This window comes from Sphaerodactylus townsendi, linkage group LG01 (assembly GCF_021028975.2).
Source record: "Sphaerodactylus townsendi isolate TG3544 linkage group LG01, MPM_Stown_v2.3, whole genome shotgun sequence".
NCBI classification, from domain to species: Eukaryota; Metazoa; Chordata; class Lepidosauria; order Squamata; family Sphaerodactylidae; genus Sphaerodactylus; species Sphaerodactylus townsendi.
This window is the reverse complement of record NC_059425.1, coordinates 175,639,714-175,663,444: the sequence shown is the minus strand read 5'-3', so window position 1 is coordinate 175,663,444 and position 23,731 is coordinate 175,639,714. Positions and strand designations below refer to the sequence as shown.

General features: G+C 56.9%; 1 protein-coding gene across 1 annotated transcript in view; it reads right to left on the bottom strand.

Annotated features, from left to right (window-relative positions):
• HDAC4 (histone deacetylase 4) overlaps positions 1-23,731 on the bottom strand; it is a 152,946-nt gene that overhangs the window by 54,226 nt on the left and 74,989 nt on the right. The window contains exons 8-12 of the mRNA XM_048506175.1: positions 22,319-22,440; positions 20,208-20,339; positions 19,245-19,357; positions 7,142-7,258; positions 6,781-7,050 (exon numbers count right to left, since the gene is read on the bottom strand). Of these exons, the coding sequence (XP_048362132.1) occupies positions 6,781-7,050; positions 7,142-7,258; positions 19,245-19,357; positions 20,208-20,339; positions 22,319-22,440 (754 nt within the window). The remainder of the gene's footprint in view (positions 1-6,780; positions 7,051-7,141; positions 7,259-19,244; positions 19,358-20,207; positions 20,340-22,318; positions 22,441-23,731) is intronic.

Below are 23,731 nucleotides of genomic sequence, written 5' to 3'. Positions count from 1 at the left end.
CCCCCCCCCCCACCCCCCCCCCCCCCCACCCCCCCCCCCCCCCACCCCCCCCCCCCCCCACCCCCCCCCCCCCCCACCCCCCCCCCCCCCCACCCCCCCCCCCCCCCACCCCCCCCCCCCCCCACCCCCCCCCCCCCCCACCCCCCCCCCCCCCCACCCCCCCCCCCCCCCACCCCCCCCCCCCCCCACCCCCCCCCCCCCCCACCCCCCCCCCCCCCCACCCCCCCCCCCCCCCACCCCCCCCCCCCCCCACCCCCCCCCCCCCCCACCCCCCCCCCCCCCCACCCCCCCCCCCCCCCACCCCCCCCCCCCCCCACCCCCCCCCCCCCCCACCCCCCCCCCCCCCCACCCCCCCCCCCCCCCACCCCCCCCCCCCCCCACCCCCCCCCCCCCCCACCCCCCCCCCCCCCCACCCCCCCCCCCCCCCACCCCCCCCCCCCCCCACCCCCCCCCCCCCCCACCCCCCCCCCCCCCCACCCCCCCCCCCCCCCACCCCCCCCCCCCCCCACCCCCCCCCCCCCCCACCCCCCCCCCCCCCCACCCCCCCCCCCCCCCACCCCCCCCCCCCCCCACCCCCCCCCCCCCCCACCCCCCCCCCCCCCCACCCCCCCCCCCCCCCACCCCCCCCCCCCCCCACCCCCCCCCCCCCCCACCCCCCCCCCCCCCCACCCCCCCCCCCCCCCACCCCCCCCCCCCCCCACCCCCCCCCCCCCCCACCCCCCCCCCCCCCCACCCCCCCCCCCCCCCACCCCCCCCCCCCCCCACCCCCCCCCCCCCCCACCCCCCCCCCCCCCCACCCCCCCCCCCCCCCACCCCCCCCCCCCCCCACCCCCCCCCCCCCCCACCCCCCCCCCCCCCCACCCCCCCCCCCCCCCACCCCCCCCCCCCCCCACCCCCCCCCCCCCCCACCCCCCCCCCCCCCCACCCCCCCCCCCCCCCACCCCCCCCCCCCCCCACCCCCCCCCCCCCCCACCCCCCCCCCCCCCCACCCCCCCCCCCCCCCACCCCCCCCCCCCCCCACCCCCCCCCCCCCCCACCCCCCCCCCCCCCCACCCCCCCCCCCCCCCACCCCCCCCCCCCCCCACCCCCCCCCCCCCCCACCCCCCCCCCCCCCCACCCCCCCCCCCCCCCACCCCCCCCCCCCCCCACCCCCCCCCCCCCCCACCCCCCCCCCCCCCCACCCCCCCCCCCCCCCACCCCCCCCCCCCCCCACCCCCCCCCCCCCCCACCCCCCCCCCCCCCCACCCCCCCCCCCCCCCACCCCCCCCCCCCCCCACCCCCCCCCCCCCCCACCCCCCCCCCCCCCCACCCCCCCCCCCCCCCACCCCCCCCCCCCCCCACCCCCCCCCCCCCCCACCCCCCCCCCCCCCCACCCCCCCCCCCCCCCACCCCCCCCCCCCCCCACCCCCCCCCCCCCCCACCCCCCCCCCCCCCCACCCCCCCCCCCCCCCACCCCCCCCCCCCCCCACCCCCCCCCCCCCCCACCCCCCCCCCCCCCCACCCCCCCCCCCCCCCACCCCCCCCCCCCCCCACCCCCCCCCCCCCCCACCCCCCCCCCCCCCCACCCCCCCCCCCCCCCACCCCCCCCCCCCCCCACCCCCCCCCCCCCCCACCCCCCCCCCCCCCCACCCCCCCCCCCCCCCACCCCCCCCCCCCCCCACCCCCCCCCCCCCCCACCCCCCCCCCCCCCCACCCCCCCCCCCCCCCACCCCCCCCCCCCCCCACCCCCCCCCCCCCCCACCCCCCCCCCCCCCCACCCCCCCCCCCCCCCACCCCCCCCCCCCCCCACCCCCCCCCCCCCCCACCCCCCCCCCCCCCCACCCCCCCCCCCCCCCACCCCCCCCCCCCCCCACCCCCCCCCCCCCCCACCCCCCCCCCCCCCCACCCCCCCCCCCCCCCACCCCCCCCCCCCCCCACCCCCCCCCCCCCCCACCCCCCCCCCCCCCCACCCCCCCCCCCCCCCACCCCCCCCCCCCCCCACCCCCCCCCCCCCCCACCCCCCCCCCCCCCCACCCCCCCCCCCCCCCACCCCCCCCCCCCCCCACCCCCCCCCCCCCCCACCCCCCCCCCCCCCCACCCCCCCCCCCCCCCACCCCCCCCCCCCCCCACCCCCCCCCCCCCCCACCCCCCCCCCCCCCCACCCCCCCCCCCCCCCACCCCCCCCCCCCCCCACCCCCCCCCCCCCCCACCCCCCCCCCCCCCCACCCCCCCCCCCCCCCACCCCCCCCCCCCCCCACCCCCCCCCCCCCCCACCCCCCCCCCCCCCCACCCCCCCCCCCCCCCACCCCCCCCCCCCCCCACCCCCCCCCCCCCCCACCCCCCCCCCCCCCCACCCCCCCCCCCCCCCACCCCCCCCCCCCCCCACCCCCCCCCCCCCCCACCCCCCCCCCCCCCCACCCCCCCCCCCCCCCACCCCCCCCCCCCCCCACCCCCCCCCCCCCCCACCCCCCCCCCCCCCCACCCCCCCCCCCCCCCACCCCCCCCCCCCCCCACCCCCCCCCCCCCCCACCCCCCCCCCCCCCCACCCCCCCCCCCCCCCACCCCCCCCCCCCCCCACCCCCCCCCCCCCCCACCCCCCCCCCCCCCCACCCCCCCCCCCCCCCACCCCCCCCCCCCCCCACCCCCCCCCCCCCCCACCCCCCCCCCCCCCCACCCCCCCCCCCCCCCACCCCCCCCCCCCCCCACCCCCCCCCCCCCCCACCCCCCCCCCCCCCCACCCCCCCCCCCCCCCACCCCCCCCCCCCCCCACCCCCCCCCCCCCCCACCCCCCCCCCCCCCCACCCCCCCCCCCCCCCACCCCCCCCCCCCCCCACCCCCCCCCCCCCCCACCCCCCCCCCCCCCCACCCCCCCCCCCCCCCACCCCCCCCCCCCCCCACCCCCCCCCCCCCCCACCCCCCCCCCCCCCCACCCCCCCCCCCCCCCACCCCCCCCCCCCCCCACCCCCCCCCCCCCCCACCCCCCCCCCCCCCCACCCCCCCCCCCCCCCACCCCCCCCCCCCCCCACCCCCCCCCCCCCCCACCCCCCCCCCCCCCCACCCCCCCCCCCCCCCACCCCCCCCCCCCCCCACCCCCCCCCCCCCCCACCCCCCCCCCCCCCCACCCCCCCCCCCCCCCACCCCCCCCCCCCCCCACCCCCCCCCCCCCCCACCCCCCCCCCCCCCCACCCCCCCCCCCCCCCACCCCCCCCCCCCCCCACCCCCCCCCCCCCCCACCCCCCCCCCCCCCCACCCCCCCCCCCCCCCACCCCCCCCCCCCCCCACCCCCCCCCCCCCCCACCCCCCCCCCCCCCCACCCCCCCCCCCCCCCACCCCCCCCCCCCCCCACCCCCCCCCCCCCCCACCCCCCCCCCCCCCCACCCCCCCCCCCCCCCACCCCCCCCCCCCCCCACCCCCCCCCCCCCCCACCCCCCCCCCCCCCCACCCCCCCCCCCCCCCACCCCCCCCCCCCCCCACCCCCCCCCCCCCCCACCCCCCCCCCCCCCCACCCCCCCCCCCCCCCACCCCCCCCCCCCCCCACCCCCCCCCCCCCCCACCCCCCCCCCCCCCCACCCCCCCCCCCCCCCACCCCCCCCCCCCCCCACCCCCCCCCCCCCCCACCCCCCCCCCCCCCCACCCCCCCCCCCCCCCACCCCCCCCCCCCCCCACCCCCCCCCCCCCCCACCCCCCCCCCCCCCCACCCCCCCCCCCCCCCACCCCCCCCCCCCCCCACCCCCCCCCCCCCCCACCCCCCCCCCCCCCCACCCCCCCCCCCCCCCACCCCCCCCCCCCCCCACCCCCCCCCCCCCCCACCCCCCCCCCCCCCCACCCCCCCCCCCCCCCACCCCCCCCCCCCCCCACCCCCCCCCCCCCCCACCCCCCCCCCCCCCCACCCCCCCCCCCCCCCACCCCCCCCCCCCCCCACCCCCCCCCCCCCCCACCCCCCCCCCCCCCCACCCCCCCCCCCCCCCACCCCCCCCCCCCCCCACCCCCCCCCCCCCCCACCCCCCCCCCCCCCCACCCCCCCCCCCCCCCACCCCCCCCCCCCCCCACCCCCCCCCCCCCCCACCCCCCCCCCCCCCCACCCCCCCCCCCCCCCACCCCCCCCCCCCCCCACCCCCCCCCCCCCCCACCCCCCCCCCCCCCCACCCCCCCCCCCCCCCACCCCCCCCCCCCCCCACCCCCCCCCCCCCCCACCCCCCCCCCCCCCCACCCCCCCCCCCCCCCACCCCCCCCCCCCCCCACCCCCCCCCCCCCCCACCCCCCCCCCCCCCCACCCCCCCCCCCCCCCACCCCCCCCCCCCCCCACCCCCCCCCCCCCCCACCCCCCCCCCCCCCCACCCCCCCCCCCCCCCACCCCCCCCCCCCCCCACCCCCCCCCCCCCCCACCCCCCCCCCCCCCCACCCCCCCCCCCCCCCACCCCCCCCCCCCCCCACCCCCCCCCCCCCCCACCCCCCCCCCCCCCCACCCCCCCCCCCCCCCACCCCCCCCCCCCCCCACCCCCCCCCCCCCCCACCCCCCCCCCCCCCCACCCCCCCCCCCCCCCACCCCCCCCCCCCCCCACCCCCCCCCCCCCCCACCCCCCCCCCCCCCCACCCCCCCCCCCCCCCACCCCCCCCCCCCCCCACCCCCCCCCCCCCCCACCCCCCCCCCCCCCCACCCCCCCCCCCCCCCACCCCCCCCCCCCCCCACCCCCCCCCCCCCCCACCCCCCCCCCCCCCCACCCCCCCCCCCCCCCACCCCCCCCCCCCCCCACCCCCCCCCCCCCCCACCCCCCCCCCCCCCCACCCCCCCCCCCCCCCACCCCCCCCCCCCCCCACCCCCCCCCCCCCCCACCCCCCCCCCCCCCCACCCCCCCCCCCCCCCACCCCCCCCCCCCCCCACCCCCCCCCCCCCCCACCCCCCCCCCCCCCCACCCCCCCCCCCCCCCACCCCCCCCCCCCCCCACCCCCCCCCCCCCCCACCCCCCCCCCCCCCCACCCCCCCCCCCCCCCACCCCCCCCCCCCCCCACCCCCCCCCCCCCCCACCCCCCCCCCCCCCCACCCCCCCCCCCCCCCACCCCCCCCCCCCCCCACCCCCCCCCCCCCCCACCCCCCCCCCCCCCCACCCCCCCCCCCCCCCACCCCCCCCCCCCCCCACCCCCCCCCCCCCCCACCCCCCCCCCCCCCCACCCCCCCCCCCCCCCACCCCCCCCCCCCCCCACCCCCCCCCCCCCCCACCCCCCCCCCCCCCCACCCCCCCCCCCCCCCACCCCCCCCCCCCCCCACCCCCCCCCCCCCCCACCCCCCCCCCCCCCCACCCCCCCCCCCCCCCACCCCCCCCCCCCCCCACCCCCCCCCCCCCCCACCCCCCCCCCCCCCCACCCCCCCCCCCCCCCACCCCCCCCCCCCCCCACCCCCCCCCCCCCCCACCCCCCCCCCCCCCCACCCCCCCCCCCCCCCACCCCCCCCCCCCCCCACCCCCCCCCCCCCCCACCCCCCCCCCCCCCCACCCCCCCCCCCCCCCACCCCCCCCCCCCCCCACCCCCCCCCCCCCCCACCCCCCCCCCCCCCCACCCCCCCCCCCCCCCACCCCCCCCCCCCCCCACCCCCCCCCCCCCCCACCCCCCCCCCCCCCCACCCCCCCCCCCCCCCACCCCCCCCCCCCCCCACCCCCCCCCCCCCCCACCCCCCCCCCCCCCCACCCCCCCCCCCCCCCACCCCCCCCCCCCCCCACCCCCCCCCCCCCCCACCCCCCCCCCCCCCCACCCCCCCCCCCCCCCACCCCCCCCCCCCCCCACCCCCCCCCCCCCCCACCCCCCCCCCCCCCCACCCCCCCCCCCCCCCACCCCCCCCCCCCCCCACCCCCCCCCCCCCCCACCCCCCCCCCCCCCCACCCCCCCCCCCCCCCACCCCCCCCCCCCCCCACCCCCCCCCCCCCCCACCCCCCCCCCCCCCCACCCCCCCCCCCCCCCACCCCCCCCCCCCCCCACCCCCCCCCCCCCCCACCCCCCCCCCCCCCCACCCCCCCCCCCCCCCACCCCCCCCCCCCCCCACCCCCCCCCCCCCCCACCCCCCCCCCCCCCCACCCCCCCCCCCCCCCACCCCCCCCCCCCCCCACCCCCCCCCCCCCCCACCCCCCCCCCCCCCCACCCCCCCCCCCCCCCACCCCCCCCCCCCCCCACCCCCCCCCCCCCCCACCCCCCCCCCCCCCCACCCCCCCCCCCCCCCACCCCCCCCCCCCCCCACCCCCCCCCCCCCCCACCCCCCCCCCCCCCCACCCCCCCCCCCCCCCACCCCCCCCCCCCCCCACCCCCCCCCCCCCCCACCCCCCCCCCCCCCCACCCCCCCCCCCCCCCACCCCCCCCCCCCCCCACCCCCCCCCCCCCCCACCCCCCCCCCCCCCCACCCCCCCCCCCCCCCACCCCCCCCCCCCCCCACCCCCCCCCCCATGTTCAGGAACTACAATTCCCATCAGCCCCTACCAGCATGGCCAATTAGCCATGCTGACAGAGGCTGATGGGAATTGTAGTTCCTGAACATCTGGAGAGGCGCAGGTTCCCTACCCCTGAACTAGGCGAATCTCAAGTGTTAAAAGTAGACATATCAGATTTGGTTAATGGTTGCAGGCATATACTTGCATTGATCACTGCCTCACAGTTCATTCCCCTGCAGATATACTCAGCACTACCAGTTTGAGATGACCACCATCCAACTGCCAAGTCTGACGGAACCTCATTTTCCAACCAATACAATTCTCTCCATTATGGTCACAAATCACCTCCTTTCAGGTTTTTATCATCCGTATTCTATTAATATATCACAATGGCTTCTAAGGAAAAACAAAAACAAGAATAAGTATGTGTTTTTAAAATACAATTTTGGCTTTGCTCACCTTGGACTAAGGGGTTTTGTGCAGTTGGTTGTTCCAGTAAGACCATGTGTTGAAGAAGTGGGTTGTGTGTAGTTCCCCCATCTCTTTCCACAGTTGAGCTGCCCAAATAAGGTGTTAGATGGGTTCCAGGAAATAAGGAGATCCGTTGTTGTAAGGACGGAATAACAAGCCTTTCAGCATCCTGCTGTCCTGATCCTCCCTGCAAACATATAACTGGTAATACATTGAGCTTATGAATGGGGTTAGCGTAACCACAACGAAACTCAAATGTCACATTAAACATCACTTACGCTGGAAGGGGCAGCTGCCGGCAGTCCTAATGTTATATTCGGCAAAGAGGGAGATGTGTACAGAGGGAGCTGGGTTATGGAGCTTTCACGATTCACGAGTCGGTGGCCCAGGTTGGTCTGAAAAAAGTAAACCAGATGTGGTGCCTCAGCAGATAGGATAACTGCATACTTATCTATTCTATTCACATGTTGTATAAAACTGTACAGTAGTCTCACACGTGTTGTTACATTGTCCTTTATTTGCAAAAGCCAGGCAGAATATACTGGGGTGTCTTATTACACTGATGTTTTGTGTTCTAGCAGTTACATTATACTATTATTTTCAAATAATGTGGACTGGCTAAGAGCTGTAGCCAGATTGCATCTACCATATATACTTGTGTATAAGTCGACCCGAATATAAGTTGAAGCACCTAATTTTACGACAAAAATCTGGGGAAACTTATTGACTCGAGTATAAGTCTAGGGTGGGAAATGCAGCAGCTACTGGTAAATTTCAAAAATAAGAATAGATACGGTCAGGCGCTATTTGGGGGTCTCTGCCACTGACCCCCCCATCCCGCAGCTTGTCCAGCTCACCCAGGTTGACTGGCTGTCACCCGCCGAGAGCCAGGAACCAGCTGCTGCCGAGAAGGAGGCAGAGAAAGGGGCTGAAAAGGGGAAGGCAGAGAAGAGCGAAGCAGAGAAGGAGGCTGAGAAAGCGCCTGAAAGGGGGGAGGCAGAGAAGAAGGCAGGGGAGAGCGAAGCAGAGAAGGAGGCTGAGAAAGCAGCTGAAAGGGGGGAGGCAGAGAAGAAGGCAGAGGAGAGCAAAGCAGAGGCAGAGAAAGCAGCTGAAAGGGGGAAGGCAGAGAAGAAGGCAGGAGAGTGGAAGGCGGGAGAGTGGGAACGCCATACAAGAATTAAGTGGGACCCTCACTTGCGTATAAGTCGAGGGGGGCTTTTTCAGTACAAAAATGTGCTGAAAAAGTAGACTTATACGCAAGTATATAAGGTATTCTTAAATTATCTTCAAATTTACCATTTTATTGCATTTGCCTATTTTTCTGTTCCTGTCTTACTAATAATTCTACCATCCTATGGATGAAGGGATTGGAAAAGACATAAAATGGAACAGTATTATTCTCTACGTTAGGATTAAATTAACAGAAATGTATTCAAAAATCAATGTATGCTTGATTGTCATGCTGACAATTGATGCTGTCTTCTCTGATGGTTTCGTTCAGCCTATGACTTAAAGAAGGAGGTGCTTATTTATTTTTAAAAAGCTTGTAGCCTTTCTTGCTCCGCAAAAGGACCTAAGACTACCCTACCCACCAAGAAATGATCCATCAAGCAAGACAAATTAAAATATCACAAAAGAGAAATACAACAACTAGCAAAAAAACACCCATTTGTATCCAATCAGGAAACCATTGCCGGGCCTGGCAGAAGTGCCACCACTCTCCCTTGGGGCTTGGCTTGGTGTTTGAGCCAGGGGTGAGCAGAGGGAATGGGAAGGCTGATGCCAGGCCTGGCAAGAAAGGCAAGCTGGGCAAAAACTTCTAGGCTAGTTGGCTGAAAGGCAGGCCTCTGAGAGCTATGCGGGCAGGTGAGCGGGTGAATGGTGGTGGCTGGAGGGCTGGCTGGTGCAGCGAGACTCCCTGGATGTGGCATCCTGACATGTGACTTTTTGAAGAGGCGCCATCAGGAGCCACCACCACCAGAATCATGAGGGCAACTGCCAGGGACAGGAGATGTGCTCCCCATTGCTCCTTGAGCACATGTTGCAGATGCATCCTGCCTCCCCTGGTGTCCCCCTCCTGCTGCTTTCCCCCTTCTGCTGCTCGGAGAGCTGCTGGCAATGCATGGTGAGGCTGGCCAGAGTCCCATGGACACGCATGGAGAGGGAGTCTCTCTCTCCGCCCAGGAAACTCTTGGGCTGGCAGCCTTGCCCCCACCTGCCCCCTGGGTTCCAAAGGGAGCCTCTCTGAGAGAAAAGGCATCTTGTTTTTCCTGTGCACCCAGAGCTGAGCCTGAGCCACTGGCCTTCTGAGCATAAGCAGAGGACAACAGTTGACGGCTCAGCACCATTGATAGCCAGATGCCAGTGTCAGGTCTGCACCTCACCCAGACCCAGGCCTCGCTCTGGACAAAAGTGTTTTTGATGTTGCCATAACCTTTCTTTCTAAGGAGACCTTCTTTCTAAGGAGACCTTCTTTCTAAGCAAACTGGGCACTGATCTTTAATTGCTCACCAACCTCTGGTTCCGTCCAAGACTAATAATGATCAATAATCATCACCAAATGGTACCTATTTTTCTACGGGCAAACTTCTAATAACCAAGCAAGACAAACCACATGTGGTAGACTTTTCAGCATTTTGGATTCTGTCAAGATATTTTGAGGCCCCACACTGAAACTTCCAGTAAAGGAGAGAATGGTGCAAATAAAACACCTAAAGTCTACCCTGAGAAAGCCTTCTAAATTGGATTGGATCTGAGAGATTATACCAGATAACATTTATGCAAAAAATGCCAGTAATCAGATCATGGACACTTTCAGATTCCATCTCTGGAAGCAATAAAGTCTCAGGAATCCAAAATAGCTTGCTGAATGTAAACATCTCCTCTGTTGTCACCACCATCACATAGGCTTTCCAAAGGGTTCTACAGCATATGGATTCAGCACAATGTTTCTGCCAACATCACTCAAGTCATCTCCCCATCTTTTTCAAACTACCCAGCTCATGATTCTGATGGAAGGGGAAAACAACACCAAGGAACAGTCCTTTCAACTGCCCATGTGGGCCTGTCATTCTAGGCTCCAAAAGGTTCTGAACTGAGTCATCACCCGAATTCTCAAAATACGCCAGAGCATAATAATTTTAGCAACGATTAAAATGCCACAACATGTTTGAATAGGATCCAGCAGCTCTATCAAGCAAAGAACTTACTTCCTCAAGGAACTGCAACACACACACACACACCCCTCCACACACACACAACAAAGAACCACATTTTTGGCCAAGTTTGATCTGCAGTAATGCATAATTGTTACCAAAGCAGTCCCTTGTCAATTTCCTTCTGCAAAAGCAACTTTCCTTGTCAATTGCACTTGCTCCTGCATAATGTATGTTACATTGCTTAATGTTACATTGCTAATTCAAAATGAAATTGGCAAAGCTGATACAATCAACCTGACTTGTGTCTGTGCCCTAAGGTTATACCGCTAATGCAATATGTTAAAAAGAAACAAAAATTTTAAATTCCTTTTGAAAACACAGGACGAGGTGGAGGAGAAATTGGCTGCAGGAGAGGGTGCACATATGGGTGTGGATAAGGGCCAGGTGTTTCATGGGGGGAAGAAATAAAGACCATGTCAACATGATCACACACTCAAGGGGAATTTCGCTTGGAAATGAATAAAAAACAATGTGGTAAAAGTGCTTGGGAACACAATGGAGAAAAAAATGAAGGAAAAATATTTCTTGAACCAAATGGAGGAAAAAACATGTGAAATTAAGTTTGCACTCTTCTCTCTGTGATACACCTCTGAAGATGCCAGCCACAGATGCAGGTGAAATATTAGGAACAAGATCTGCCAGACCACAGCCACACAGCCTGGAAAACCCACAACAACCAATAGGAAAGACTGTTTCTAAGAGCTCTATGACTCACACTGCTGATCCGGGATTTTTCCAGAACTAGTGGGTTTAAAATCCAAATCTGGTCTACCTGTCAAATTTAAGGTCAAGCTAAGAGAAACTTGTTCTACAGCTGGCAAAATAGTCCCTATCAGCAATATGTAGTTTGGGAGCACTCGGAGGCTCAACCAGAGTGACATGCCATTCCACTGGATGTTCAGAGAAAACTCCGCGTTTTCTTTTGATAATTAGGAAATCTGCTGAAGTCTCTAGGAAACACAACTAGTGGTTTTCTTGGATGAATCTTTCACAGTGTTAATGCCATCAGGGTCCATGGATGCAATCAGTCAGGAAGTCAGATCATCACTTGAGGCATGCTGAGAAGCTTTGAGAGACGGGCTTCATATTATAGGGATTTTACTAATACTTTTGCTGTAATTGCCCAACCATTTCACATAAAAATAGACAAAAGATTTAGTGGACCACAAACTGCCAAAATGCATTCTTGGAGCTAAAGAGATGACTAATGTCTACATTTATACTGGCCAGCTATACAGACTCTCAGCTGTCATCCCAAATACTGATGCCAGTAATAGTGGTATTAGGGCAACAGTAGTTGCATATGCTCACAGCGCCTTGAAGCAGTGACAGTCACTGAGCATTTCCATTTTCTTCTGGGGAAAAAGTCTCCTAAAAACAGAAAATAATCCCCTCCAACAGCTTTCTAACTTCCACAAATCACAAGGACAACCAGAATATTGGCTTGAACGCCTGCCATAGTTTCTGTACCAAAATGGACCTTGCCTAGAAAAACAGTACACAGATGCTGAAACTCTGCCCAGCCTACCACACACACCTAGACCAATGATGGTGAACCTTTTTGAGACTGAGTGCCCAAATTGCAACCCAAACCCCACTTATTTATTGCAAAGTGCCAACCCGGCAATTTAACCTGAATGCTGAGGTTTTAGTTTAGAAAAAAAGGTTGGCTCCCTCTTCCTCCGCCCCACCCGTTCAAGCACTTTGTGCCTCTCTAGCATCTCTGCCTCCTCTGCACACACCCCCCTCGGGCAGTAGCCACCTGGAGCACAGGAACGAAGCCCGCCAGCCGAGTCCTCCTTCTCATTGCAGTGTGCACACATCATGCTCAGTGGCCCAGGCCAGCCTAGATGTGTGTGTGTGTGGGTGGGTGGGTGGGTGGGGGTGGGTGGAGGGGGGTGATTTTCCACTCCCACATGATGAACTCTGTGTGCATGTGCCCACAGAGAGGGCTCCGAGTGCCACCTTTGGCACCCGAGGCATAGGTTTGCCATCACTGACCTAGACTATGCTCAAACATTTGATCTACAGCTGAAGCAAGAGCTATTAGAAACTCAATGGCATGGAAACATGGAAATAGCATGGCATATATTGATAAAAAATATGAATTTCATTCCCAAGATCCTGAAAGTATCACATGGTAGCAAAAAAATAAGACAACCTGTTTCAGGAGATTAAATGTAGGCACTGCTGGCCTGGATATCTGACATCTGCTAAAGATTGGGTGAAGTCATGCTATACCTGTGGGTCTCAGAAAACGACCTGTTCTTTGCCTAGGGCTCCTATGGTGACCACACAAACAAGTTGCCCACTAGAAAAAATTAGCAATGGATACTGTGGGAACATTACCTCTGACAGGGGTATTAAATATATTCTCAAGGTTAACAGATTATTTCCCCAAGTCAACAGAAGCATATGTTCTGCCTGACCCAGAAGCAAAAACAATTGCTCAAGTATTTATGGAAGAATTTGTTTGCCACTATGATGTGCCTTGGTTTTTTTCACACAGACCAAGGGTGAAATTTCTCATGTCACAATTTCATACGCTCTGAAATTTACTCAACACTGATGTGAAGCAAAGAAGCCTGCTATATATGGCGGAAGGGCTCAAGTTCCACTCGTAGTTTGTAGGACCTGTAGAACAGCTGAATCGCAAGCTGTCAGCTATGCTGCCATCCTTTGCCAATCAAAAAAACTGGGACAGATCTAGTGTGCAGTCATCCATGGGATACATACCACAGATGGATTGATTTCACTCAGAGGATTTCCCCCTTTTCAGCTACCAGACTGGTGTGCTCCTGTTTTTCCTATTTCCACATGATGTCCTACATCTATGCATATCTGTAACATTACTTCTGCTTAAAGAAATGCACTTTTTAAACCTGGAGGAACTGGAGTTTTATTCAATCCAGTACATGTTTGGGTAGAAGCATGAGGGAGGGGTTGCTCTATAAAGTACCCTGAACCCAAGCCACAGGAAGCTTTGCAGATTAAAACCAGGACTCTGCACTGACGTTAAAAATAATCAATGATTAAGGTGACTGAAGCACCCCCTTTTCTGCTTCCAGGGCCAACTCCACATAGCGTGCATGCTTTTCTCATGGAGATTTCTCAAGTCAGAATTGCGAGGGAAAGGGGATAGCTGTATCTCTGTCTGCTGTTTCATGTAGAGAAGTACATAGCCATGCTACATCTGTTATATTGTATGGATAGTGGGGTCGTTTTTCTGCCACACACAAGAATCAACTGTAAAGGAGGGGTGGTGAAGGAAACGCTTCAGTTTGCTGAAGCACTAGAAAAGAAGGGAGTTGCTGGTTTGTGTTGCATAGTTCAAACAGGAAAAAGTAGTGGGGAAGAGACACTGTGTTGAATTGCAGTGGCTCCAAACTTCTTTAAAAAATTGTATAAGCTATAGAAAAGCATTACTGTGGCACGCACTGATTATTTTTCCCTTCTGTGGCACTGCATTAAGAGGAGGCGGTGGTTGGCACCCTGCTGAAGAATTTGTTCCTTGCAATGTCACGGCTACATTTAATTGCTGGGTGAGGAAATAGGGCAGTCCTCGCCCCCACCTTCATGGCTAATGAATTATTTCCTGGGCAGGCTGGGGCTACATTTCAGCACTGAGGAAACGGGGCTGATCACACCCCCTCCCCTGCATGGTTACATAATTTCTTCCCTGGCCAAATCCTTTGCTTAAACCTGACTGTAAATGTGGACTATGCTAATCTTTGCTGGTTCTATTCCATCTAAGGGGCCGGGAGTCACCTTGTGATCATCAAGCCTGACAAGTCTAATTTGTGTCCCAGGGATAATTAGTGTAGAGAGCACTACAGGAATACCATTATAACTAGAAGAAAACAACTCTCTGCAACAGCAGAAATTCTTTCTCTGATGAACCCTTCCTTTCTATGACTTCCCGTTTTCTGGACTGGGCAAGGTAGCTCCTTGCCACCAAGCCCCATTTATGAATAAGATCCTACATTCAGACAACATCCCCCTTTCCCTGGATAATGAATGCTTTAATCAGAGCTTGAAGGCAGGCAAAGAGGAGAAAGATGTGAAGAAAAAGGAATCTTCCTACATACAGCAGAAGGGTTCATGTTTTCCATTGTTCTAGGGATGCAGTTTGGCTCCAGGTAGAAGGTTTTTTTCCAGAGGGGTTTAGTATTGCACTGTTGCTCCAGATAACTATTATGCATGCACCCCAAAAAATTTAAAATGAGGGAAAGTGCAGGGACTCATGACAGCAGCAGGAGGACAGCAGGAGAGAAAGGGGGGAGGTGTAACCTGTACCTGGTGTGAGTGGGAAAACACGGCTTATAATGGTGAAAACTGGATTGATCCTGTGCAGGGATGAATCTTTGGTGCAAGCGTCAACTGAAGGACTACTGCACGAGCAACTTGATCACCAATGGTGGACCTCCATCGTTTGGAGGCAGCCATGGTAACGTTTGGGCATGAAATCACTCTCTCATAGGACTGCTCAACAGAACAGAAGCATCAGACGGATTACACCAAACCTACAGCATATCTAAGGCCGTTTCCGCACGGCCTTTTTATGGCGCCCTGGGGACGGGAAAAACGCCGTCCCCAGGGAGCCATTCGCACAGGCGGTGCTGCTGCAACGCAGCAGCGCCGACCTGACTGCGCTCCCCCTCCCCCAGGGCGGCGTCAGGCCGCCCTAAAAAACAACCCTTTAAAGGGTTGTTTTTGCCGCAACAGCGTGTTCCCGGCGGCGCGGTGCGAACCGCACCGCCGGGAACACGCTGTTTCCCTTCCCCGTCCCACTCACCTTGTCCCCGTCGTCGGCCTGCTGGCCTCTGCAGCCCCTCCCTCACTGTCCTCCGACCCCTGGAGGTCGGAGGGCAGCATGGGCGGGGCTTCAGAGGCCAGCAGGCCGACGACGGGGACAAGGTGAGTGGGACGGGGAAGGGGGCAGAGGCGGCTCCATGTGGAGCCGCCTGTCCTCCGCTGGCCTCCCCTAAGGCCGCACGCACGCTTGCGTGCGAACGGCCTCCACCCCCACGCCGGCAGAATTGTTGCCGGCGTGGGGGCACCTCGGGGGCCGTGCGGAAACGGCCTAACAGTCTTGAGTGACATTCTTAGCCCTGTAGAACAAACTATGAACATCCCCCAGAACAAAGCTATTCAGAGGCAAAAGCAGTAGCATGCCTCGTGTGTGACTGCTTAGACACGTTGAGAGAAAGAGAATTGGTCTGAATTAAGAACTGCAGCAAAAGGAAAAGCTTGAATGTTAAATTGTAGCATAAATGCAAAGGTCTGTGCATGGTAATTAGCAAATATCGGAGCTGCTATACAAACTTTCATCTGTCCTAGGTGAAAACACCTGTTACATATTATAATAAGCTCAATTCATACCTGGACCTAGATCCAACTGAACAGCAGATAACTAAATAACCACAGAGAAAAACTATGAGAGAAGAAGCAGCAAAGTTTGGACCAGAATTTTTTTTGTATCGAATCTAAGAATTCCCACATTCTGTTTGGCACCATCAATGCAGCCTGCCCCAGACCCTGACCAATGGAAAATGCTGAAAACAAGACACCTACTCTAATTGCTTCTCATCCATTGTCCATTTATGAACATGGGCCCTTTACTAAAATCACTTTCTTAGTTTTATCATACTTAAGGGCCCTTCTACTAAAATTACTATTTATTGATTTATTATTAATTTTATGTACTATCTTAGTTGTATCATAATTGTGTTATTTTAAGAACTAAATAGTCTTCTAAGACCAATTTGCATAGAGGATATTAACACTGTAATCAACTTTCCCCACCTACTTCTACTGGAAAAAACTAAGATCCTGACAGAAATTCAACCCTGGCCTTTGTGTATATGGCAATTTCAGTACAGGATATTGATGCTGTGTTATCTGCATACATTATCGTTGGAATGGGCTTTCCCTCTTGCATTGGAAAAACTGGGATTCTGACAGAACATATTTTAGCTGATGGTCACAGACCTTTAATCTGACCTTCAAAGCAGTATCTTTGTGATCTAATAGGCACCTATCTATATTGAATTTAATTAATTTATTTCACTAACAATGTCTCAGAATAGAATCAAATACAGCCATTCACACACTTGTAAACTAGAGGCTGAAGTGAAAAAGAATGATCTGAAGTTGAATGTCCAGATTTAAAACAACCCTGATGTGCTAAGAAATAATTTCCATCCACCCAAGCCTTTAGTTTTGAAAGGAGATGTCCATAAAGCTTTTGTATAACATTAGGCAAATTTAATGTGTGAATATAAGCTTGGTCTATAATTATCTGGACCAGTCATTTCCTCCCCGCCCCACCCCAATTTTTTTTTGCAAGCTCCAGAGTGGAACAAGAATTTAGTTCCTAGATACTAATATCCAAGAGTGGGGCCTTGCAAAAGAAACTGATTTTGAAGATGACACAACACCTTGTGTATCCCACCAGCCAGAGTACTGGCTCCACCAATGGGGGATTCTGTCACAGCTGAAGAGAGACACTGGAAAGTCAAATCTGCTGGACCAAGCCAATGAGGATACCAAGGCAAATGAAACTGGACAACCTTAGCAAATACTGCTGGCACAATGATTATCACTCTGATCAGCTCGGGTGTGAGGACACATCCTTTTACATGACAGGGAACTGGGTTATGTAACTTCTGAGGGATTACGTCTTCCCATCAGACTGACTCTGGCCTACGAAACAGCTGCATTTCTCTTGAGGGGAGGAAGATAAGGGGAAAGGAATGGAGGGGAAAAAGAAACAAGAGGTTGGAGAGAGAAATACAACCAGGAACAGGCCTGTGAGTGCTGGGAATATATTGGTGGAGATTGCAGAGGTTAAAGGAAAGAACTTTTTGGAGTCCTGCTAGTAGACTGATGTTCAAATAGACAGTTAGGAGGGCCTTGGGAACAGTAGCCTGCAACGAGTTGCATTCCCTCTTCTTACCAGCAGGCACAATAGGCCTAGTTAAAGACTCACCTCTTGAAACCCAGTTATTACTTCTCAGCTGAAGCTTCCCTCTCTACATACTTGATTAGGAAAGCAGCTGTTGCTTAGCGGAACAGCCTCTCCTTGGCATGCAGAAGGCCCCAGGTTCAATCCCCAAGATCTCCATTTATAAGTGATATGAAAAGACCTCTGCCTGAAACCCTGGAATGTTGCTGCCAGTCTGAGACAATACTGACTTTGAAAGACTTACGGTCTGATTCAATATAAAGCATCTTCCTGTGTTCAACTGATTCTGGTTGATGTTGACTACACATCATTGTAGTTGCTTGAACCTACCCGCATTGATAAGAGGCCTGAAGTGCCTTCAGCATTTGCCTCAAAATGAATCACCAGAGAAACACTCCTAAATTGTATTGCCCTCCCTCTAGTTGATACACATTCTTTATGTTATTAATAGTACCTTAAGACAAGGTCAGTTTCAGTCACAGACACTCTTAGGCCCCTTCCGCACACGCAAAATAATGCGTTTTCAAAACACTTTCACAACTGTTTGCAAGTGGATTTTGCTATTCCGCACAGCTTCAAAGAGCACTGAAAGCAGTTTGAAAGCGCATTATTCTGCATGTGCGGAATGAGCCTCTGTGAGTCTTGCATTATAGCAAAAAACATATTTCTCTCTTGAGTTTTGGAACTCTGCACCCACCAAAGCATTTTGACAGAGGACTGATTTAAGCAGGGATGATCTTCCATTACTCACTTTCAGCATAAAGTATTTATAGTTTTGTCACGTCATATCCTTCACCCAGACAAAGCAGAGACAGAGTGAGGTAAACAAATTGTGCCATTTTAAATTCCCACTGGGGAAATTTTTGAATAAGGCTTTTTCAGCTATGAGGCAAAAAGAAAAGACACGGAACTTCACATCCTTCCCTGGAGAAGTATCTTCAAAAATCTTTTCAGTATTCACACTGTCTCTGTGATGAGAGCTCTAAAATGCATCTTGTTTCAGCACCAGTGAATTAAAGAAAGAGGAATGGCCCCTTTTTCCCTCATGTGACCAGAAGGGTGAGACAAACCATAGTATAGGAATGCCTTGTGCTCTGATCAGCTCTGGCTGGCATTTTCCACAGTAATCCTGCACACGCACAGCTTCCATAAAATACAACAAAGCTGCACTTTAAACCACCAATAAATGGAAGCATTATGTACAAAATTTAAACACATATCATCATATTGAGCGTGACAGTGCTAAAAACTAAGGATGAGAAGATATTGCCAGTCATTTCTTTTGTATCCCTTATGCTGTATCTGGCCTGCATCCCACTACTTTGTTTAGGCAAATCTAACATCTTCTTACAGCCCATGCAGCCTTGCTCTGATGGGAGAAGCTCTTTTGCCCGAGGAAGAGTCTCTTTCATTGGCAGAAAGTTCCTTGGGCTGAAAGAAGGCTTCAAACGGGGCTGAACAGGGGTTGGGGATAAGTCCCTGTCATGGTCTCAGATTCTTTCATAGTTGTTGATTCTTTTTATACCATTTATACACATTCATCTTTTCATTTCATTATTATGACATACACAAGAGCAACAGACAATATAATATTATAGTAACAAAATATGTTACAAATTTACACAATAGGTTCCTCTCAGGCTTGAAACCCCACCAAGTCTCTCATATATAACTGCAAAATTTCTTGTCTGGCATTCTAATCAGGTTCAATTTTGTTCTAGGATGTGATGAAGGGTTGTGAAGTTAAACATCAATTTTGTGGTGCTGACTTGAAAACTGAATTCCATAAATAATATCATTCTGCCATATTTATATGGGTTAAGAATTCACCCTTACCTGCAGTTTACGCACAGAAAAATCCTGATAAGGCATACATTTTAAAAGAAAAGATCTGACACAAAAAAAGCAGAAAATGGTACAAAAATAAAGTTTCGCTGGGTTGTAAAACCAAAATGTGAATATTCAATTTGAATCAACAAGTCAGCAAATCTCATGTTCACTCCTATTTAGAACTCCAAACGCCCCCTGGGTTTCAAGCCACCTTTTCATCCCTATTATTTAAAATAACCTATAACTTGATCTCAATTACTTCTCTTTCCAAAATATAAGGTTGGCATACTGTGGAAATATATATATTAAAGACTGGCATATTGCATAAGCATACATATTATTATTAAGAAAAGAACCTAATTATACCTCCGCTTGAATATTTGCAATTGATCCAGTAATTCCATTCTCAGCACTTATATTACTGGAGCTATTATTTGGAGAACTGGGGCCAGATCCAGGAGCGCTGTTGCACACGGAGTCTGAAACACAATCAGAAGCATTTATTAAAGAAACTGTCTTGCAACAATATTAAGACTATTCTCCCATGGCTAAAAACACCTCATCCTTTAATTCTGTTAGTATTCCAAAAGCAAATTAAATGGACAACTGTAGCAAGATAGTAACTAATAGTAACTGATGTCTCTTACGTTAGGAATAAATCCATATATACCCAAAATACTCCTAAACTGTTTGTCTTATATCTGCCATCAGTGTAAGTGAGATATATTATTTCAGAGATAACTGAAGAAAAATATAAATTAGTAAATTACTACAGCATAATATAGCCACCTTTGCTAATCAAGCAGAACAGAAGTGATTTCATGTCAACATGTAACTAAGAAAATGAATGAAAACCTGCTCACACATAGAGAAAGGGGCATCATTTCCTTCTGCAGTCAGGATAACTGGCATAGAGATGTACACAGAGAAATTCTATACTGCCATAGTTCCAAGTCTGGAATACAGTTCCTAACTGTACCAATTTGAAGGGAAGTGTTTCTAAAATTTAGGACCAATAGAAGTTAAAACCATCATAAAATAAGAAAATAATATGGCTTGTATTCCAAGTACTGGAAATACTGAAATAGGAGGGAGCTTAATCGTAAGTAAAGAAAGAATTTTGTATTTTATTCAATATTACCCAACTGGAACAATCTTGTGATCATTAACTGCTTCAATACATGTAGCTTACTGGAAGCTGCTATACATGACTGGCATCTCAGAATTAGGCATCAGTTGTTTTGATGTAAAGGTTACGTTTAGCTACATGCTAAACACATTCACGCTGTAATTTTAAATATTAAACTGAATGCTGCCTGTACAACCTACCTGTAACATCTAATGGCCGCTTCTTATGAGCTGTAACTACAGGACCATCTTTTCTTCGTAATAAGGGGCTGCTGCGTCTTTCAGCCACCTTCTGCTTTAATCTGGATCGCAATTTGAGATTGGGTTCTGATGCTGTAAGGAAAAGAAGGGTGTGTGGGAGAAAATAAGGGATATTGTCTCGTATAATAAGCTTCTGCTATTATTATTTTCCATTTATAGTCCACCTTTGTCACTGGGACATTCAGTAGATCAGTAAACATCTGAATTAAACAGCAAAAATTCTAAGTAAAATAATACAATGCAGTTGGGTTGGGATTATAGAATTGGGGGGGGGGGGGTAAAAGAACGATGCAGGAAAATACATCTGTAAAGGCAACAAGACCACCAGAGTAGAAGATACTTTGCACCTAATAAAAATCACCTTCCCTCATCCACTATACTGCAGCTTTGCTCCCTCTATCAGAGTGCCCTCCTGAACAATTCTGCTTTGCACATTTTATGAAATGATAGAAATGTCACCTAATTGCATCACACAGGCCATTTTATAATGCAGGTGTCGCCAGAGAGAATGCCCAAGCATAGGGCTGTAGCCAATTTTTCCTGTTTGCTGGCTGTGGAAGCGGAACATGGCAGGAAAGACTTTCCTGTACACAGGTGAATCCAATGCCTTTAAGGGAGATAACAAGAACCCTGAACCGAACCCAGTAACTCACTGGTAACCAATGAGGTGTGCATACAAATACAGATTCTGAAAAGGACCTGATAATAGCCAGGGTGTGGCATTCTGGACCAACTGGAATTTCTCGGTTATCTTTAAGGGCAGACCCATGTAGTGTGAATTACAGTAGTCCTGATCTTCAAGGTAACCATAGCATGGATCCACATAGCTGGGTCAGCAGTCAATGCCGGTGCCATTTTCTGAGCTAAGTAGTGTTGGCAGAATGCTTTTTGTGCAGCTGCTTCAGTTTGCTTCTCCAGCAATAAAGCTGGATCAAGTATCATCCCTTGGCTCTTAACTAAGCCAGCAAGACTGGATTCCATTAAAAGTGGAGAACACCAGGACTTCAGGACCTTGGCCTTTCCAACTAACATTATGTATGTCTTGACTGCTTCCAGTTCCAGCTTGTTTTCACTTAGCCGTGACAGCAGTAAGATATTGCTTCAGCATCACTTCTACAACATTTAAATGTCCCAAGTGATCCCAGGTGGTGTTCATGGGTTTCATGGCGTTCACCAGTATTTTTCCTAGTACCTTCTTTCTCCTAAGGTCTTAAGGATAAGATCCAAATGGTCATGAATGGAACAGAAAAAAAAGCAGGAATATTCATGTCAGGCAGATGTGCTGGACCAGACATGGACTTTCTTTTATCTTTGGGAAGGGAAAATCTCCTCCTATGGGTATGCATACAGCCAGCCCTCCCTTTGCTTTAGAAAGTGAAACCAAATAGTTTCTCTGAAGGAAGGAGATGTTTTTGGCTGAGGGGATCTGGCAGCTAAAAGGTCCCTCCCTCCCAAAGGTGGTGTTCTTACATATTCCTGCATCAAACAGGGAGCTGGACTACATTATTTCCAATATACCTCTAACAATTTATGTGCGCTAAGGAAAGAGTAAACCATATGAGGACTGTGATGTGTCTAATCAATCTGTTATCCTTTCATTAAGGCTATAAACTATGCAGTGTCAAAACCATTCCTCAATTTTATAATCACATTATTAAAATTATTGAAAGCAGCAAGTTTGCATTAATATATGTGGGGGGGGGGTGTTTGCTTTTTTGGGTGCTTTACTGTTTGCTTTTTTCAGGGATTAAATATTTTTCTTCCACTCTGATCACAGGAAAAGTGAAACGTGAGCCAGTGTGCTGTAGTGGCCGGAGTGTTGGACTGGAATCTGGAAACCCAGGTCTGAATCCCTGCTATGGAAGCTGGTTGGGTGATCTTGGGCCAATCACTGATTCCCACAGGGTTCTTGGGAGGATAAAATGGAGGACTGACGAATGATTTGAGCAGTACCCATGAAATAACAAAAATCCACCATTGTTATAACTGAACAGACTTGTATAGAACAGAGAACAAAGACAAGGCCTTGTCCAAAACAATGTAAAATTTACCTGTTTTTCTGAGTGGAAAGTCATCTTTGGAATCATACATCCCTAGCACAGGGTGATTGTAGGTACCCGATACTCCACTTTGTGGGGGAGAGCTCTGGTCAAGAGAACTGTGCTGTGTTTTCCTAAGAAAAAGGAATATTACTGAGGTCAACATCATGCTTAAATATACTGCCATAAGTATACTTAAGACTATCCTACTTTATCCTGTTGCCTTTAAAAACAGGTAGCCTCTTTACAATCTTCTGCAATGGCCTGACAAGAAACAGAAACTCAAACAATGATCAATATCTGACACCCATGAATATTTGTCAGCTACTTCCATTGTCCTACATCAGTTACAGCAGAACATGTGTCTCCTGTGTTTTTTTGCGGTTGCTGACTTTCAGCCTCATTGATAAAGCTGAAAGCCTGGAAGCTGTGCTATAGCCATGTTGCCCCACAGTAGCGTAACTAGGAAAACTGGAGCCCTGGGCAAAACCTGAGTTTGATGCCCCACCCCCACCCCCCCGGCACATGCCCAGTGCAACACATACACACCCAGCCCCCTTGTAGCTATGCCCAGTGGTGTATCTAGGTAAACTGGAGTTTGGCGCCCGCCCCATGGGTAGACGCCTTCCCCCACCGTGACAAAGCAATGATTTTTTACACCAGGTCGTTTTAAAGTCACCATCACATTATAGAACATGACCCAACTCACAAATCTGAACACAGCAATAGGTCATGCTACACAGCAGAAATAATTTTTTTGAAAACATTTTCAAAATGCTTTCAAAATGTTTTATTACTGCTATGAAAACATTTTATGGTGTTGTATCCAGTTCCCCAACTGGGAAAAACAGCATCACTTTCAATGTTCTTTAAACTGGGAACCCCAGATTCTCCCTTTAAGGTGGATTTTAAAGGAGAATCTGGGCTCCCTACTTTAAACACGTGATGCTGGAATCCACCCCCAAACAGCATCATTTTCAATGGTGTTTAAACTAGGGAGCCCAGATTTTCCTTTTATATCCACCTTAAAGGGAGAATCTGGGGTCCCCAGTTAAAACAACATTGAAAGTGATGCTATTTGGGGGTGGATTCTCCCCCACCCTGAAACAGCATCACTTTGAACGTTTAAAGTGCGGACCTCAGATTCTCCCTTTAAATACATGCCAAAGGTGGGGGGAATTTAAAAGGAACATCTGGAGAAATTTGGGGGGTGCCTGCTGTCAGGGGTGCAATTGTTAAGCTAGCAGTACCAAACTTTCAGGGTATCTTTAGGAGACTCTCCTAATGATACCACCCAGGTTTGGTGAAGTTTGGTTTAGGGGATCCAAAGTTATCAACCCTGAAAGGTGTAGCCCCCCCATTAGCTCCCATTGGAAACAATGGGGGATGGGGCACCCCCTTTGGGAGTCCATAACTTTGGACTCC